This window comes from Schistocerca nitens, chromosome 2 (genome assembly GCF_023898315.1).
Source record: "Schistocerca nitens isolate TAMUIC-IGC-003100 chromosome 2, iqSchNite1.1, whole genome shotgun sequence".
NCBI classification, from domain to species: Eukaryota; Metazoa; Arthropoda; class Insecta; order Orthoptera; family Acrididae; genus Schistocerca; species Schistocerca nitens.
Genome location: NC_064615.1, coordinates 1,001,517,873 through 1,001,537,673, shown reverse-complemented (window position 1 = coordinate 1,001,537,673; position 19,801 = coordinate 1,001,517,873). Strand labels below are relative to the sequence as shown.

General features: G+C 44.1%; 1 protein-coding gene across 1 annotated transcript in view; it reads right to left on the bottom strand.

Annotated features, from left to right (window-relative positions):
- The window catches only part of LOC126237328 (uncharacterized), a 190,676-nt gene that overhangs the window by 10,436 nt on the left and 160,439 nt on the right, over positions 1–19,801 (bottom strand). Inside the window, exon 2 of the mRNA XM_049947296.1 lies at positions 14,693–14,857. Coding sequence (XP_049803253.1) covers positions 14,693–14,857 — 165 coding nt within the window. The remainder of the gene's footprint in view (positions 1–14,692; positions 14,858–19,801) is intronic.

The following is a 19,801-nucleotide window of genomic DNA, read 5'->3' as shown; positions in this document are numbered from 1 at the left end:
AGCGCCTTAGAACTTCATCAGTCAGTACGGGTACGATTAATGATGTTTGTGGATGACGCTGGGGTTATCGTCTGATGATGTCCCATATGTGCTCGACTGGAGACACATTTTGTGATCGGGCAGGCAAAGGCAACACGTCGACACTCTGTAGAGCATGCTGCATTACAACAGCGATGTGTGGGCGACCTACCTGCCGGAAGACACCACCTGGAATGCTGTTAATGAATGGCAGCACAACAGGTCGAATCGACCGACTGACGTACGATTTTGCAGTCAGAGTGTGGGGTAAGTAAGAGAGTGCTCCTGCTTTCATATGAAATCGCACTTCAGATCATAACTGGCCATCAACGGCACCAAGGCAGAATCAGCTTTCATCAGAAAAAAACAGCAGACCTTCGCCGTACCATCCAATGAGCTCCTGATAGACACCACTGAAGTCGGAAACGGCGGTGGTTAGGAGTCAGTGAGCCGGCCGCTGTGGCCGAGCGGTTCTAGGCGCTTCAGTCCGGAACTACGCTGCTGCTAGGGTCGCAGGTTCGAATCCTGCCTCGAGGTTCGAATCCAGCCTCGGGCATGGATGTGTTTGATGTCCTTAGGTTAGTTTGATTTACGTAGTTCTAAGTCTAGGGGACTGATGACCTCAGAAGTTAAGTCTCATAGTGCTTAGAGCCGCTTGAACCATTTAGGAGTCCGTGAAACGTACGCTGCAGGGCGTGTGGCTGGGAGCTGACCTTGAAGTAACCGATTTGTAACCGTTTGTTGTCTTCACTTAAAACTTCCGGGTTGATAGGCCATGGTCGAAGTATAAAACTCTCTCCTGACGTTTCGTCTCCAACTGCGGGAGACATCCTCGGAGGTAAAGCGGCGAACTGCTGTTGTGTCACTTTTGTGCCAGCTGCTGCTCAAATTGCTACTGAAGATGCAGTATGATGCCATACTCCGAACACGATGGTCTTCCCGCTCGGTTTTGCCAAGCGGCTCTCTGGAGCCCGGTCTTCTTGCGACCGTACATTCCCGTGACCACCGTTGCCAGCAGCCACGTACAGCGACTACATTCCTGCCAAGTCTTTATGCAATGTCGCAAGAGGAACATCCAGCTTCTCGTAGCCCTGTTACACCATCTCGTTCAAACTCAGTGGAGTGTTGATAGCGTCTTTGTCGCCTTAAAGGAGTTTTTGACTAAAATCAACTCACTTCGTCCAATCTTAAAGGTAACTACGCTCATGGCCGTTACAGTGCGTGTTTAAAGCAAACCTGATTTGCATCGTCATACTGGTGCCATTAGCGCCACTCTTTTGCGACTAGCACAAAATTTGAACAGACATTACCTTTCAGGTGTAAAAACACGCCTAGCAACTTCCATTAATGTCGAAATTTATTTATAACTTCATAAATACAGACTTCAGTCGCCAAAAACGTTGTATTTATGAAGATATAACTGTAATTCGCTAACTGAATATGGATGAAAGCCTGAAACGCATCTCGACATAAATGAAGCAGTATAACAAGTGGCCAGACGCTTTATTTTTTGAAGTAATTCAATCCACAGCCACAGAGTTCAACCACCATTAACATGGATAAATTAATCAAAGTAATGAAACATGGATACAGCTAACGCACTTCATCATCTGTATTAAATATGACACGTCAAAGAGCCAGCGAGAAGCATAACGGGCGATGAGAAAGTTCCCTTTCGAAGGCCGTACAGTTCCGAATCGGGGTGCCAATCTGGCAAAATCACCATAAGCACTGAGGCAATCAACCTACCGAGGCAGCAGGTTAAAGATATCCGTTTGGTAGAACACCGGGTTCTGCTGTGTGAAGAGGTCCGTAACTACTTGCTGCAAATTCTCGTCCGACAGGACTCGTCGATCCTTCAAGGCCTTTTTGAAGCGACCGAAGGCATGATAATCGCATGGGGAAGGATCAGAACTATAGGGCGGGTGCTCGAGTGTCTCCCACTTGAGTTGACACAACTTCTGCGTTACGAATTTTGCGATTTGGGGACGTGCGTTACGATGAAGCTTGTCCGCAGCGGTGGTTTTCGACAGACATGCTGCCTCATACATAGTCTTCGTTCTCCTAATGTCGTCGAAACGTTTACCAGACAGAGATAGTCACAGCTGCCTCATGTACAAGTAATTGAATAAACGAATAGAGCAGCTGCGAATAAATCGAAGATGCATGAAGTTGGTATACTGAAGAATTTATCGCAATATAATCGCGGAAAGGAGTACACAGTGAAATTTATGTGCAGGTACCTATCTTTCCCCATTTTGTGCAGAGAGGAGCGATTGCTCAAGCCTAAAGACAAATTCAAGATTGACTACAAATGAGATATAATACCTGATGAAACAGTTCCATGCAATGAGCCTGACGTACCAAATATCAACAGAGTTGAGCAAATCCTCATAGACACAGTGGTGGATACATTTGGGGGGGCGTCCCCCCCCCTCCCCCCCGGCGGGGTCACCCGCATCCACCCGCGGCGCCCACGGTAGTCAGCACTCACGCTATTCGTTTCTTTCGTCAGTCGTCTCGACTGAATCGAGCTATCGAGTATTTGCACTTTCCTATGCAGCAAGCGCGTCCGCGTCATCGTATTTTACACGTTTCTGTCTGGCACACAGAAAGCTAACACATACCTACGAGAAAAATCGCGGCCATTCTACTGATCTCGATACGTTAATTCTGTCTGGCATTTGTTCGAGAAAAGTCGCGAATATTCTACTGCTTTGTTGTACAGAGAACCTTTGATACGTAGCGTTATAAATACGGACAATTCGCCAAATGGGAAGGTAGTTTACATTCAGAAGCAGAAATATTAAGATCCAAGAATGAATAAGTAAAAACTCGTAGTTGTAGCAAGTGAAAGTGTGAAGATTAGTCGAGAGTGAGGGTGATCAGTTGATTGTGAATTATTAATAATAGTAATTTGTAGCAATTTCTCGGTAAAATATTGTTACAAGACTCGTAACAAAATTTTTACTAATAACGTAACAATAGTTTCCCATACCCAAATATTGATGCGTATATCTCCGGTAATAGTGACTTTCGAGAAGTTTCCTGAAAACGCATTGTTACTATGTAGGCCCTCTATCGATTCCACTAGAAAGAAACAAAATCGATAATAAAAGTTCCACACAAATAAATTGCCAGATGACGTCATCATGACATATTGGAAAAGAACTTTTTTTATTCCAACACTGGACCACGTTACGACTGACACGAGAGAACATTTTGATGAAGGAAATATTTATCATTTAAAATTCAACATACTTCTGCCCTTACAACTACTGAAACATGACGGTAATGATCTGGCACATAAATTGAATCAGTGCTTAACTGAACTACTGTCCTTTGAAGAAGAATCACTCTTTATGATTAAAAAGAAACTAATGGGAGAGATTCTTCAATACAAGCAAACGAGCATAAACGTCCTTAATGATTGTGATTCTGTTATGCAAGCGTTGTCTGTTTGTACTAGATCTGACTATCCTACTTTGCACACGCTGTACAAAATATTTGCTTGCCTACCTGCGACTATTGCTACAGTAGAAAGAAGTTTTTCAGCATTGCGGTGTACAAGGACATGGCTGAGGTCGACAATGAAGGAGGATCGACTTAATGGCTTAGCTCTGTTGAACACTCATCCTGACAATGATTGTCCTATTGACGACGTAATTAACCAATTTGCCAGGAAGAAGAGGCGCATAGAATTCATCAATAAGGAAGAGAACCACAATTGTAATTTTTTTATGTAATAAGATGGCATTGTCTTGCATATGTGTATACTCAGTTTAAATAAAACTTTCTTAAACTTTGCATGTGACTTGATTATTTTTTATTACAGTAAAAGTAAAGGAAGCTCAAGATATCTTTAGCGCCCCCTCCTTGAGGTTTTTTTGTATCCGCCACTGGATCAGCATGACTATAACCAACACACACAATCTCCCAGCCGCCCGAAACGAGCGGATGACCATAACTGGGGTCTGGCAGAAGTAAAAGACAATCGGAAATAAAAATTTCTGCACGTATAAGTAGACTGCGAGGAACCTACAGGACGCAAAACTGCGTCCTGCGCTCTGCTGGCAGATGCTGAAGGCGAGGCTGCGACTCCTACAAAACTGCGAGAAGAGCGAGGTGGCGCAGTGGTTAGCACACTGGACTCGCATCCGGGAGGACGACAGCTCAAACCCGTCTCCGGCCATCCTGATGTAGGTCTTCCGTGATTCCCCTAAATCGTTTCAGGCAAATGGAGGGATGGTTCCTTTGAAAGGGCACGGCCGGTTTCCTTCCACATCCTTCCCTAATCCGAGCCTGCGCTCCGTCTCTAATGACCTCGTTGTCGACGAGATATTAAACACTAATCTCCTCCTCCCTCCTCCTCCGTCATCGGATAACATACGAAGGCAGGTCACAAAGTGACTGCGAACATTTTTCCGATTTATTCAAAACATTTGGAATGATATAATTTTTCATCATAGCCACGCTGCTTTTCGATGCACAAGCTTTCCAATATCACCAAAAATAAAATTAAAAAAAATCCGTTGAGTAGTAAGTCACCGTTTACCTACATCTGCATATATACTCTGAAAATTACTGTGACGTAAATGGCACAGGGTGTTTCCATTGCACTAGTTATTAGGGTTTTTTTCACATTCCATTCTCATAAGGATCGCAGGGAGATTGATTGCTTGGATGTCTCTGAGAACGCTGCAATTAGCCTTCACGATCCTTGCGTGAGAGATACTTAGGGCGTTGTAGTACGCCGGTGTGCAGAACTTACGGACGGAAGTAGCTTTCGTATGATGTATCAGTGGCAAGTAACATAGCTCGATGAAACTTGGACTGTACATAGAAAGACCTGCTATAGTATAGTATAGTATGGTATAGTATAGTATATTATACACTGAAGAGTCAAAGAAACTGGTACATCCGCCTAATATCGTGTGAGGGCCTCCGCGAGCACGCAGAAGTGCCACAACACGACGTGGCATGGACTCGTCTAATGGCTGAAGTAGTGCTGGAGGGAACTGACACCATGAAGCCCATAGGGATGTCCGTGAGGGTACGAGCGGATGGAGATCTCTTCTGAACAGCACGTTTCAATGCATCCCAGATATGCTCAATAATATTCATGTCTGGGGAGTTTGATGACCAGCGGAAGTATTTAAACTCAGAAGGGTGTTCCTGGAGCAACTCTGTAGCAATTCTGGACTTTTGGGGTGCCGCATTGTCCTGCTGGAATTTCCCGAGTCCGTCGGCATGTACAATGGACATGAATGGATGCAGGTGATCAGACAGGATGGTTACGTACGTGTCACCTGTCACAGTCGTTTATAGACGTATCAGGGGCCCCATATCACTCCAACACACGTCTCACACCATTACAGAGCTTCCACGAGCTTGAACAGCTCCTGCTGACATGCAGGGTCCATGGATTCCTGAGGTTGCCTCCATACCCGTGCACGTCCATCGGCTCGATACAATTTGAAACGAGATTCGTCCGACCAGGCAACATGTTTTCAGTCATCAACAGTCCAATGTCGGTGTTGTCGAGTCCAGCCGAGACATAAAACTTCATGGCGTGCAGTCATAATGGGTACACGAGTGGGCCCTCGGTCCCGAAAGCCCATATCGATGATGTTTCGTTGAATGTTCTGTACGCTGACATTTGTCCAGTATTGAAATCTGCAGCAATTTGCGGAAGGATTGCACTTCCGTCGCGTCGAACTATTTTCTTCAGTTGCCGTTGGTTCCGTTCTTGCAGGATCTTTTTGCGGCTGCAGCGATGTCGGAGATTTGATGTTTTATCGGATTCCCGATATTCACGGTACACACGTGAAATGGTCGTACGGGAAAATCCCCACTTCATCGCTACCTCGGAGATGCTAGTTCCATCGCTCGTGCTCCAACTATAACGCCACGTTCAGACTCGATTAAACCTTGATAACCTGCCATTGTTGAAGCATAACCCATCTAGCAACTGCAATAGAAACGTGTTGTCTATATAGGTGTTGCCGACCGCAGCGTCGTATTCAGGCTGTTTACGTATCTCTGTATTTGAATACGCATGCCTATACCAGTTTTTTTCGCGCTTCAGTGCAGTATAGAAGACAACTGAAAAAAATACACAATGAGGCGATCAGAAATGACATTTATTCAAAGACAATAATTACACTGAAATTACCTCAATTTATGATGGTCTTTGGACATTACAAAAGGCAGCACATGGTTCTTAACAGGGTGTGTGATCACCACGAACAGCACTCCATGCTCTGCAACGTGGTCCCATGACGGCAGCAAATTTGGTAAGGAGTTTTTGCGGAAAGGTGTTTCATTCCTCCTCCAGCGCGATTGACAACTGTTGCATAGTCGTTGGTACATTTGGACGTGGTGGCAATACGTCACCCCAACCCATCTCATACGTGCTCGATGGGATTTAAGACGGGGGCACGGGCAGATCAATCCATTCGCCGAATATCCTCTCATTCCACGGGTTCCTCCACGTAGCTGTTCATTGCGGTAGCGCATTATTATCCATAAAAACAAAGTCAGTTCCATAAACGCCCCTGGAAAGACGCACTTGAGGAAGGAGAAGAGTGCCACAATAACGTTGACAGGTGAGTACACTATGTTCAAAGATTGGGAGGTCAATACGTCCATGCAACATTATTCCTTTCCACGTCATGAGTCATGGACCAACAAAACGATCATGTTCGACAATGCTAGGCGCACCCTGATATGGTGGGAGATGGGAACACATAATAAAACCACGTACATTATCGAACATGATCTCCAAAATAAGGTACACGCACGCACTAGCCAACGTTATTGTGACACTATACGTCTTCTCCATCTGCAACTTTTCAGGGGTGCATTCCGCCTTGACTCCGTTATTATGGATGACAATGCACGACCGCATCGAACAGCGCTGGTGGAGGAGCTGTTGGAACGAGAGGATATTCGGCGAATGGACTGGCCTGTCCGTTTCCCCACCCAAATCCCATCGCGCACGTGTGGGATGGATCTGGACGACGTGTTGCACCAGCGACCAAACAGCAGTTGTTAACCGTGTTGAGGGAAGAATGGAACGCCCTACCACAAGAACTCACGAATCTTGGGCCAGCAAAGCAGCACGTTGCAGAGCATGCAATGCCTTTCGTGACGATCACGCATCCTATTAAGAACCATGTCCAGTCGTTCTTAATGGCCAGGGACCATCATGAATCGCGGTGACTTCAGTGTAATTATTGTCTTTGAATAAAAGCGTCTTTTCTGTTAGTCTCATAGGGTTACCTTCTATACCATGCTGTAGTAGTTCTGTCTATGTATGATTCAAGTTTCATCGAGCTATGTTACTTGTCAGTGACACATCATGTGAAAGTTGCTTCCATCCTTAAGTTTTGCACGCCAGTGTATATTCTTTGATTCATCAGTCAAAATTGGATCGTTGAGCTTTTTAAGTATGCTTTCACGAGATAGTTGGGATCTATCTACAGGCGTTTGCCGGTTCTGCCTTTTCAGCATCTTCGTCAGACTCTCCCATGGGTCAAATAAACCTGTGCACAAACGCTCCACTTCCTTCAACTTTTCATCGGAGGTGACTCGACGACTTCTTAAGAGGGTGGGGAGGGGGGAGGGGGGGAGGGGAGGGGGGGCGAGGACGCCAAAAATTTAAAAAATTCATTTTTTCAAAAATATGCCTGTTTTGTAGCGTACAAAATGGTTCAAATGGCTCTGAGCACTATGGGACTCAACTGCTGAGGTCATTAGTCCCCTAGAACTTAGAACTAGTTAAACCTAACTAACCTAAGGACACCACACACATCCATGCCCGAGGCAGGATTCGAACCTGCGACCGTAGCGGTCTCGCGGTTCCAGACTGCAGCGCCAGAACCGCGCGGCCACTTCGGCTGTAGCGTACATTTTCCTGAATAGTTTGGTGTATAAAACATGTATATTTGAGAGATTATAAGGCACGTATTTGGTCTTAAGTTACCAAGATGCAGCGCCACACCTTTTTGCACAGCATTCTGTCATATGTAAGTGTATTTCGCTCTGTAGAATTCGAATGTTTATATCGGCGCCAGAGATTGTCATTCGTGGAACAAAGGACTATTGATATCGATACTTTCTCGGTTGCTATCGACGTGAATTGTTTTGATCGCTGACTTTGTTATCTGTTTTGAAAGGGTTGCAGTGTGGTGTTGTGAATTTCGAAACGATTTACATTTGCCTGTGTCCTTTTGTGTTCGTTTGTGGCATATTATCGCACAAGATGTCTAGAATTCGTTGCTTCAACCGTAAACAATGTCACCAGGGCAACAGATACACAGTAAAGGATGCTACAACAAGTGTTACACCAACCTCTCACAGCCGGTAAACAAACCAGCGCCGAGTGCTTCAAAAAGGAAACTTGTTTTTGGTGCTAATGAAAATGAAGGCTGTTAATCTGAAGGTTCGTGTAATATTATTGTTGATGTTAACATACTGTTACAGTTAATATTGGACAATGTTATGTGCAAGCATTGCTTTGGTACGCAGTGTGTTTCTATGGTGGAAGACGAGTGTGCCACGAAAGGGTTGCTACGAACTTACCTGTGATATGCACCGAACGCTACTTTGGTGCGTCTTGCATGACATCTAATATCGTAAACAAAGGTTATGATGTGGATTTGAGAGTAGGATAAGGCACGCGCTGTATTGAGATGGGAGAGAAGGCAGCAAGAACACTTTCTGCAGTGATGAATGTTCCACCTAACTCAGAAAAATTTGATAGATGTTATGGCTTACTGCTTGGGGCTGTAAAAGAAACTGCAGAATGAAAAGTGCTGCAGAAGAATATACTATCAAAAATGGGGACATAGTTCCCGACACTGCATTGAATCGTGTTGTTACAACATCTGTTGACAATGGCAAAGTATTAGATGTTGAAGTGTTGAGCAAATTTTGTCGTAGTTGTGTGAAAAGGATTCCAATCATGAATTTAATCTGAACTATAAAGGCTCAAGCGGAGGTGTGGAAGTGCAGGGAGTTGACAGCTTGTTTACCAGATCCTGTTCCCTCCCGTGGCCTGCGATACGTAAAGTACCTTAGTGATGGTGATAGTAAAGCTTTCCTTGAGGTTCAAAAATGTGCTCCATATGGAGCTGAGACTGTTGTCCAGAAGTTAGAATGTGTGGGACATGTGCAGAAAAGATTTGGCTCTAGACTTAGAAGGCTGAGACAAGATTTGTCAGGAGAAAAAATTATCTGATGGGAAGGGAAAGGGGGACTGACGGACGCAGAAATTGACTAGCCCCCCCCCCCCCCCCCCATGAACCATGGACCTTGCGTTGGTGGGGAGGCTTGCGTGCTTCAGCAATACAGATAGCCGTACCGTAGGTGCAACCACAACGGAGGGGTATCCGTTGAGAGGCCAGATAAACGTGTGGTACCTGAAGAGGGGCAGCAGCCGTTTCAGTAGTTGCAGGGGCAACAATCTGGATAATTGACTGAGCTGACCTTGCAACACTAACCAAAACGGCCTTGCTGTTCTGGTACTGCGAACGGCTGAAAGCAAGGGGAAACTACAGCCGCAATTTTTCCCGAGGGTATGCAGCTTTACTGTACGAGAGCTGCATCAAACCAGCCTCTGGACTGAAGACCACAACAACAACAGACATATTATGGCTTGGCAATATGAAGGAGCACAGGGGACTTGAAAAATATGAAGCAAGCAGTTTGGGCCTTATACTTCCACAAAATGTCCACAGACAATAACCCTATCCACAACTTGTTCCCAAAAGGAAGTGAATCGTTGTTTGGTTACTAGACGTCGATTACCGGTGGTGAAGAATATCATCACACGAATTCTCTACCAACTGCCGTAATGGAAGCCATCAAACCTATATTTAGAAACCTTGCAAATGAACACTTATTGAAGAAGTGCCTTCATGGCGGTACCCAGAACACAAATGAAAGTTTTAACCAACGTTTAGGGGAAAGATTGCCAAAAACCATTTTTGTGGGAAGAAATGCACTTCCTATTGGTGTTTATGACGCAGTTTCATGTCCTAATGATGGTGTGCAAAGCAGGATATATGTTTTAGAGAAAATGGGAATTAAGCCCGGAGTGAACAGCATCAAAGCTTTGTACGCGACAGACAGAGGGCGTGTAGGGTAAGAAGATAAATCATTTTTGGAGGAGGTAAAATCAAGAAGAGTTCATCATAGGAATGTGAAAAGGGAGAAAACTGATTTAGAAAATAAAAACGAACCTGCTTATGGTGCTGGACTGTTCTAAAAGAATGCCAAATACAAGCTGAAACTTTAACGGCCATTTTCCGCAAAATACAAATTTCTGTACTTAGGTACATGTAATATAGAAAATAAATATGGCTTTACTTTCAAACTTGGTATGCTTATCAAACACAAACTCCTTAATGCGAAACTTATTGTAGTCGAGTTTATTAAGTGGGTTAAAACTGTGGTAAAAATTGAGATAATTAACTATAAAATACGTGTTTTTTCTAAACATAGAGTTTAAAATGTAACAGCTCATTCATTTTTTTAGTAAATTAAATAAATTATAGAGTTTTATACATCTGTAAGTATGGTTTGTATGCTGTGCAAAATTCATCGAAGAATCTCTCTTATAAAGAAAAGTGTACCTATAGCAACAAATGCAGCCAATAGTAAGTGAAAAAATGATGAAATTTCGCATGGAAAAAAATTATTTTGCTATGTTTTTGAACTTCCACTGCTATAAGTGTGAATCCTGATTCCTTCCTGGTCATGCTGACAAAGTTTTATGAATTTATTTGTAAAGGTATAGACAGTGGAAATTAAAACGTCCTGTGGTGCCTCTCCTGCTCCAAGGCGGCCACTGTGACGCCATTAGACCCCTTACGCCACCTGTAAGAGGATCCAACAAATGAAAATACGACAGGGCAAGATGGATATTGGACGTAGGATGCCCTTTTCTTTTTTCTTTTTCTGAATCATCAGTCTGGTCTGCTGCAGACCGCCACGAATTCCTTTCCCGTGTCAACCTCTTCATGTCAGAACAGCACTTGCAACCTATGACCTCAATAATTTTCTGGATGTATCCCAGTCTCAGTCTTCCTCTACAGTTGTTGCCCTCTACAGCACCCTCTAGTACCACAGATGTCACTCCTTGATGTCTCAGCAGATGTCCTATCATCCGGTCCCTTCTCCTTGTTAGTGATTTCCACATATTCCGATACTGTGCAGCACCTCCTCATTCGTTACCTTATCAGTCTACCTAATTTTCAACATTCATCTGTAGCACGACATCTCAAATGCTCCGATTCTCTTCTGTTCCGGTTTTCCCATAGTATATGTTTCACTACCATACAATGTTGTGCTCCAGACATACATTCTAAGAAATTTCTTCCTCACATTAAGGCCTACGTTTGATACTAGTAGACTTCTCTCGGCCACGACTGCCCTTTTTGCCAGTGCTTATCTGCTTTTGATGAGCTCCTTGCTCCGTCCATCATTGGTTATTTTACTGCCTTGATAGTAGAATTTCTTAACTTCATTTACTTTGTGACTATCAATCCTCATGTTATGTTTTTCGCTGTTCTCATTTCTGCTACTTTTCATTACTTTTGTCTTTCTTCGAATTACTCCTAATCCATATTCTGTACTTATTAGATTCTTCATACCATTCAGCAGATCATGTAATTCTTCTTCACTTTCACTCAGGATAGCAATGTTGTTAGCGAGTAGTATCATTGATAGTCTTTCACCTAATTGCACTACTGAACCTTTCTTTTATTTCCAGCATTGCTTCTCCGATATACAGATTTAACAGTAGGGGCGAAAGACAACATCCCTGTCTTACACCCTTTCTAATCCGAGCACTTCGTTCTTGGTCGTCCGCTCTTATCATTCCCTCTTGGCTCTTGTAATACTGTGTATTACCCGTCCCTCCCTATAGTTCATGCTATTTTCCTCAGAATTTTGAACATCTTGCACTATTTTACGTTGTCGAACGCTTTTTCCAGGCCGACAAATACGATGAAAATGTCTTCATTTTTCTTTAGTCTTGCCTCCATTATCAACCACAAGGTCAGAATTGCCTCTCTGGTGCCTTTACCTTTCCTAAAGTCAAACTGATTGTCTTCTAACACACCCTCAATTTTGTTTCCCAGACTTTTGTATATTATTCTTGTCAGCAACGTGGATGCATGAGCTATTAAGCTGACTGTGCGATAATTCTCATACCTGTCAGCTCTTGCAGTCTTCGGAATTGTGCTGATGATATTCTTCCAGAAGTCAGATGGTATGTCGCCAGCCTCATACGTTCTACACACCAATGTGAATAGTCGTTTTGTCGCCACTTTCCCCAATGACTTTAAAAATTCTTATGGAATGCTGTCTGTCCCTTCTGCTTTATTTGAGCTTAAGTCCTCCGAAGCTCCCTTAAGTTTGATTCTAATACTGGATCAGCCATCTCTTCAAAACTGACTCCTTTTTCTTTTTATATCACATCAGGATGCCCTAACGCTTCAAAATGTATATTCTAGGCAGTCTGAACGGTGTGGGCAGCAATATGTGAATTTATATCGACAACAGCGTTTGTTTCGAATTGCAGGCCTCGACTCGTTTTAAGACATATCAATGGAACGTTGACTATTGACCAATCTCCCTGGCAATGTTTCAGAATTTGCCCATGTGCGTCCCAAAAAAACAGTGAGCTTCACTTTTCCTGCAGAGGTTTGATTCTTGAATTTCCTGCTGGCTGGAGATCCATTCCATTGCTCCCTCTGGCGTTTGCTCTCTGGTTCAAAGTGATGGACTCAAGTTTCATCTCCAGTGAGGATTCGTTCAAAAAGCTTTTCATCTTCATTAGCATCGCAGTTCAGTGGCTGTTGAAGATTCTTATACGATCACACTTGCGTTCTCCATTTTGCTGATTTACAACCCATTTTTGCACGGACTCTACGAAAGATTAGCCTGTTATGGATGTTGTCACATGCAATACCGTGACTAACATGGCAATTCATCAACAGACACTCATCAGTTGTTTAAAATTTACAAACCTGCACAATACGGCATCAGTAGTGGAGGTGACCGGACGTCCTATTATTTCCTTGTCCTTCATGTCTGTTAGGCCATTTTGAATCGTGCAGTTAACTAGTAAATACACTATGTGATCAAAAATATCCGAATACCCCCCAAAACATACGTTTTTCATATTAGGTGCATTGTGCTGCCACCTACTGCCAGGTACTACATATTAACGACCTCAGTAATCATTAGACATCGTGAGAGAGCAGAATGCGGCGCTCCGCGGAACTCACGGACTTCGAACGTGGTCAGGTGATTGGGTGTCACTTTTGTCATACGTCTGTACGCAAGACTTCCACACTACTAAACATCCCTAGATCCACTATTTCCGATGTGACAGTGAAGTGGAAACGTGAAGGGGCACGTACAGCACACAAGCGTACAGACCGACCTCGTCTGTTGATCGACAGAGACCGCCGACAGTTGAAGAGGGTCGTAATGTGTAACAGGCAGACATCTATCCAGACCATCACACAGGAATTCCATCAGGATCCACTGCAAGTACTATGACAGTAAGACGGGAGGTGAGAAAACTTGGATTTCATGGTCGAGCGGCTGCCCATAAGCCACACATCACGCCGGTAAATGCCAAACGACGCCTTGCTTGGTGTAAGAAGCGTAAACACTGGACGATTGAACAGTGGAAAAACGTTGTGTGGAGTGACTAATCACGGTACACAATGTGGCGATCCGATGGCAATGTGTGGGTATGGCGAATGCCCGGTGGACGTCATCTGCCACCGTGTATAGTGCCAACAGTAAAATTCGGAGGCGGTGGTGTTAAGGTGTGGTCGTGTTTTTCATGGAGGGGGCTTGCACCCCTTGTTATTTTGTGTGGCGCTATCACAGCACAGGCCTACATCGATATTTTAAGCAACTTCTTGCTTCCCACTGTTGAAGAGCAATTCGGCGATGGCGATTGCATCTTTCAACACGATCGCGTACCTGTTCATAAAGCACGGCCTGTTGCGGAGTGTTTACACGACAGTAACATCCCTGTAATGGACTGGCCTGCACAGAGGCCTGACCTGCATGTTTTGAAACGCCGACTTCGCGCCAGGCCTCACCGACCGACATCGATATCTCTCCTCAGTACAGCACTCCGTGAAGAGTGGGCTACCATTCCCCAAGAAACCTTCCAGCACCTGATTGAACGTATGCTAGCGAGAGTGGAAGCTGTCATCAAGGCTAAGAGTGGGCCACCACCATGTTGAATTCCAGCATTACCGATGGAGGGCGCCACGAAGTTGTCATTTTCAGGCAGGTGTCCGGATACCTTTGATCACAAAGTGTACTTCACTATGGTAAGGCATTGTCCCGTATTGTACTGAAAGTCTTTATGGATTTAGCTCCTGGTACCCCTCCAGACCACAGAAAACTGAAAACAGAACGCTGTTCTTCATTGGCGCAAATGGAGAATACCGCAGACCTGTTTAGTTCGCGCAAAGTGAAATGATGTAATAAGGCTGGAACCCGCCATAAGCGAAGAAAACGTTGCCAACGAGCGGCTGGCATGCATATTGCCAACCTTAAGATGATCAAAGTCATTTGAAATGAGATAGCCAATAAATAATAGTTATAATCGATCACATCTGAATAAACTTACTGCCGTTCACTTCGAAGTCAATGTACTGAATGATCTTGCGGCAGAGCTTGTACTTGGCGCCTTCTATGTGCGTGGAGCAGTCCTTCTTCAGAGTGTCAGGAGGCACGTCCTTCGCGCAGTTGCTGTCCGTGTGGCTGTTGCACTCGTAACATTCCAGGGACTCCACTGCAAACAGAAAACGTTCTATGTAATACATTGTAGTACCGAACATGAAAGATGAAGAACAACAATAAAAACATGTAGAATTCAGAGAAACGTAGTTCCTTCTCGGATGAGGTTCCTTAGCGACACAAAACAGTCAGCAATACAGCGAAGCTATTACACAGTAGACTAAAATAACTAATAGGTCGAACATGGTGTTTGCATCTCACCATTGTTCTCCACCCTCACAAAATCCTGATTCGACCAATCCTCTGCTATGCAAAATGTTGCATGGCTATCCATCCCACCAAAGTTCTAAATGTCCCTCTAAGCCCTCGGACGACATACACTCCATCTAGCTTTCTGTAACCGTTTACCTTCCCCCACATGGAACCTCTACTACCTTATCAAATCTCCACCTCTCCTTGAGCCCCAATGGCCTGCGAAGACGTGTTTGGGCGCATCCCAGACAGTGGTGTGGCACCAACTTGACTGTCGCCAGCCGTACGGCCCGACAATCAGGAGAGGTGGTCTTGAGTGCCTTGTCTTTTCATAATAGGACCCCATGGGTTGTCGCCGCGCGGGTTTAGTCGAGCGGTCTCAGGCGCTGTAGTCATGGACTGTGCGGCTGGTCCCGGCGGAGGTTCGAGTCCTCCCTCGGGCATGGGTGTGTGTGTATTTGTCCTTAGGATAATTTAGGTTAATATATATACAAAGACAGTAACTTGTTCTCGAAAGAACAGTTATTGTTGATGACCGTGCAGCTTTTCCCTGAAATAAATGATGACTAACTGACAACCTCAGCTGCTGACAGGTGTTGTTGTTATACCTCGATGTGGACAACTGAAAATGTGTGCCCCGACCGGGACTCGAACCCGGGATCTCCTGCTTACATGGCAGACGCTCTATCCATCTGAGCCACCGAGGACACAGACGAATAGCGCGACTGCAGGGACTTATCCCTTGCACGCTTCCCGTGAGACTCACATTCCCAACTGTCCACAATTCTACATATGTATTGTACCTTATAGACATTTGCCCACCCACTCATTACTCGCGCACGCGTTGGCGATTCCCGTAAGAGTTTGGGCAACCTGTGCGCATTGGCAAATGTCTATAAGGTACAATACATATGTAGAATTGTGGACAGTTGGGAATGTGAGTCTCACGGGAAGCGTGCAAGGGATAAGTCCCTGCAGTCGCGCTATTCGTCTGTGTCCTCGGTGGCTCAGATGGATAGAGCGTCTGCCATGTAAGCAGGAGATCCCGGGTTCGAGTCCCGGTCGGGGCACACATTTTCAGTTGTCCACATCGAGGTATAACAACAACACCTGTCAGCAGCTGAGGTTGTCAGTCATCATTAATTTAGGTTAAGTAGTGTGTAAGCTTAGGGACTGATGAGCTTAGCAGTTAATTCCCATAAGATTTCACACACACCCATTGGTTGTCATCCGCAGCACCAATACAGCACAGCGGTACGTCGACGATAATCTATGACCTTTTTTGTAGCGCTTCGTCGTAAACCATCTTGGGCTTACATTTAATCATTTTCGTGCTTGCCAAAAGATATCTTGGCCAGAAAGTTCGCCAGATCTCACTCCAACTGAGAAGATTCGGAGCATTATGAGCAGCACTCTTCAACAAGCTCGGGATTTTGACGATCTAACGCGCCAGTTGGACAGAATTTGGCACGATGTCCCTCAGGAGGACATCCAACAACTCTGTCAATCAATACCAAGCCGAAAAACTGATGGCATAATTGGCAGAGATCGTCTAACGCGTTATTGACATGCTCAATTTGTGAAGCTCTTTCTTCTGAATAAATCATTCAATTTTTCTGTAATTGTAATTATTTATCTGTACCTGTACACCAAACCTCCCAGTTTCCGTCCCATTCGGATAATTCCTTCGTGCTGCGTCTAGTTTTTGTTAAAGTGTATCAATACTACCTCTGGTCTTCGTTTATGGCTTCGCTAGCATACGCTGTTACACTGGATCTCGACTCAAATGTAGCATGTTCGAGTCTTTAAGTTGGAAGACGTTTTCGTCATCTGAATTTGGCCGGCAAGGAGAGGTTAATAGCAACGTCAGTGTCTAATCACCAGCCCTTGGCCAACGAAAGCAGTTAAATCGTGAAATCTGTTAGTTTTATTCTGTACATTGCTCTCATTTCTATAACCAGTCGTAACAACAAAAAGAAATCACGCACGAGTACTTACCGCCGTAATTCACATGATAGGTGTATGTCATATGAAAGGAGATCAATGAGAAGCTTACAAACGAATTCAGACACAGTTTTCTTAAAAATAGCCTTGTTGTTGTTGTTTGTTGTTGTGGTCTTCAGTCCTGAGACTGGTTTGATGCAGCTCTCCATGCTACTCTATCCTGTGCAAGCTTCTTCATCTCCCAGTACCTACTGCAACCTACATCCTTCTGAATCTGCTTGGTGTACTCACCTCTTGGTCTCCCTCTACGATTTTTACCCTCCACGCTGCCCTCCAATGCTAAATTGGTGATCCCTTGATGCCTCAGAACATGTCCTACCAATAGATCCCTTCTTCTAGTCAAGTTGTGCCACAAACTTCTCTTCTCCCCAATCCTATTCAATACCTCTTCATTAGTTATATGATCTACCCATCTAATTTTCAGCATTCTTCTGTAGCACCACATTTCGAAAGCTTCTATTCTCTTCTCGTCCAAACTATTTATCGTCCATGTTTCACTTCCATACATGGCTACACTCCATACAAATGCTTTCAGAAATGACTTCCTGACACTTAAATCTATACTCGATTATCCTCATTTTGCTTTTGTTGATGTTCATCTTATATCCTCCTTTCAAGACGCTATCCATTCCGTTCAACTGCTCTTCCAAGTCCTTTGTTGTCTCTGACAGAATTACAATGTCATCGGCGAACCTCAATGTTTTTATTTCTTCTCCATGGATTTTAATACCTACTCCGAATTTTTCTTTTGTTTCCTTTACTGCTTGCTCAATATACAGATTGAATAACATCGGGGAGAGGCCTAAACCTGTCTCACTCCCTTCCCAACCACTGCTTCCCTTTCATGCCCTTCAACTCTTATAACTGCCATTTGGTTTCTGTACAAATTGTAAATAGCCTTTCGTTCCCTGTATTTTACCCCTGCCACCTTCAGAATCTGAAAGAGAGTATTCCAGTCAACATTGTCAAAAGCTTTCTCTAAGTCTACAAATGCTAGAAACGTGGGTTTGACTTTCCTTAATCTAGCTTCCAAGATAAGTCGTAGGGTCAGAATTGCCTCACGTGTTCCAATATTTCTACGGAATCCAAACTGATCTTCCCCGATGTCCGCTTCTACCAGTTTTTCCATTCGTCTGTAAAGAATTCGCGTTAGTATTTTGCAGCTGTGACTTATTAAACTGATAGTTCGGTAATTTTCACATCTGTCAACACCTGCTTTTTGGGATTGGAATTACTATATTCTCCTTGAAGTCTGACGGTATTTCGCCTGTCTCATACATCTTGCTCACCAGATGGTAGAGTTTTGTCAGGACTGGCTCTCCCAAGGCTGTCAGTAATTCTAATGGAATGTTATCTACTCCCGGGGCCTTGTTTCGACTCAGGTCTTTCAGTGCTCTGTCAAACTCTTCACGCAGTATCGTATCTCCCATTTCATCTTCATCTACATCCTCTTCCATTTCCATAATATTGTCCTCAAGTACATCGCCCTTGTATAGACCCTCTATATACTCATTCCACCTTTCTGCTTTCCCTTCTTTGCTTAGAACTGGGTTTCCACCTGAACTCTTGATATTCATACAAGTGATTCTCTTTTCTCCAAAGGTCTCTTTAATTTTCCTGTAGGCAGTATCTATCTTACCCCTAGTGAGATAAGCCTCTACATCCTTACATTTCTCCTCTAGCCATCCCTGCTTAGCCATTTTGCACTTCCTGTCGATCTCATTTTTGAGGCGTTTGTATTCCTTTTTGCCTGCTTCATTTACTGCATTTTTGTATTTTCTCGTTTCATCAATTAAATTCAATATTTCTTCTGTTACCCAAGGAGCCTTGTGTAACATAATTCAGGCAGCTTGATCTCCGGGTCGTTTGTGGAGACAAAACTGCTGCTGCGTTTAATTAAACGCTCAGCCCGTCCACAGACTAAATTGTCAGAGTAAACAAGTTTCTTGTGGTGGCCATTCTTTTAAACCACTGCAATTTATGTTAGAGTAAAACTGGTTCCATTGCTCCTGGTAGATGGACGACAAAATGATATGAAATAGTTTCTGTTTTGTTGGGCTGCAAGTATCTCTCCCGAGTAATAACGACTATGACGGTGAGATCAGACAGTTTCGGGATTATGTGTGTACGTACCGATAGCCGCCTTTCTCACACGCCATAAAAAAGTGAAGCACAACAGGGTGGGAATATTTTGGTACACTTTGCACTCTCTGCTACAAATCGGACAACGAATTACGTAACAAAGACGTAGACGTGAAATTGTGCACGAACAAAACTTCGAAATTCGGCAGCAGACCGTTTCCCTAATAAGACGAAGAGCACACAAGTTGACATTTCCCCGTAATGCACCGGTCTTAGTTTCAGCAGTTTATGAGAAGGATACTGTTTGAGCTACCGTACTATGTTAACAAAAACGCAAGTAGTTTATTACTGGCAAGGATTTCGACTTGTGGTGTACTGTGGCCATAAGTTTTGAGGGATCGATGTGTCGAGTTGCTAGTTCTTCGGCAGCATATAGTGACGCCGCTGGTGACGTACTGAATATTAATCGCTATAGCGTATCTTTTGTTCTCTACCTCTCTCCTCATCCGTCCCACCCACTGGGTTCAATCCCCTGCGGTAGTACTGTCGCAGGAGCACGACTTCACTTCATTTACTAAGTGTGACTGACCATCTCCATTCCCCACACTGCACACATATTAACTGCTGGACAGTCACTTTCTATGCGAATGTTATAGCATCT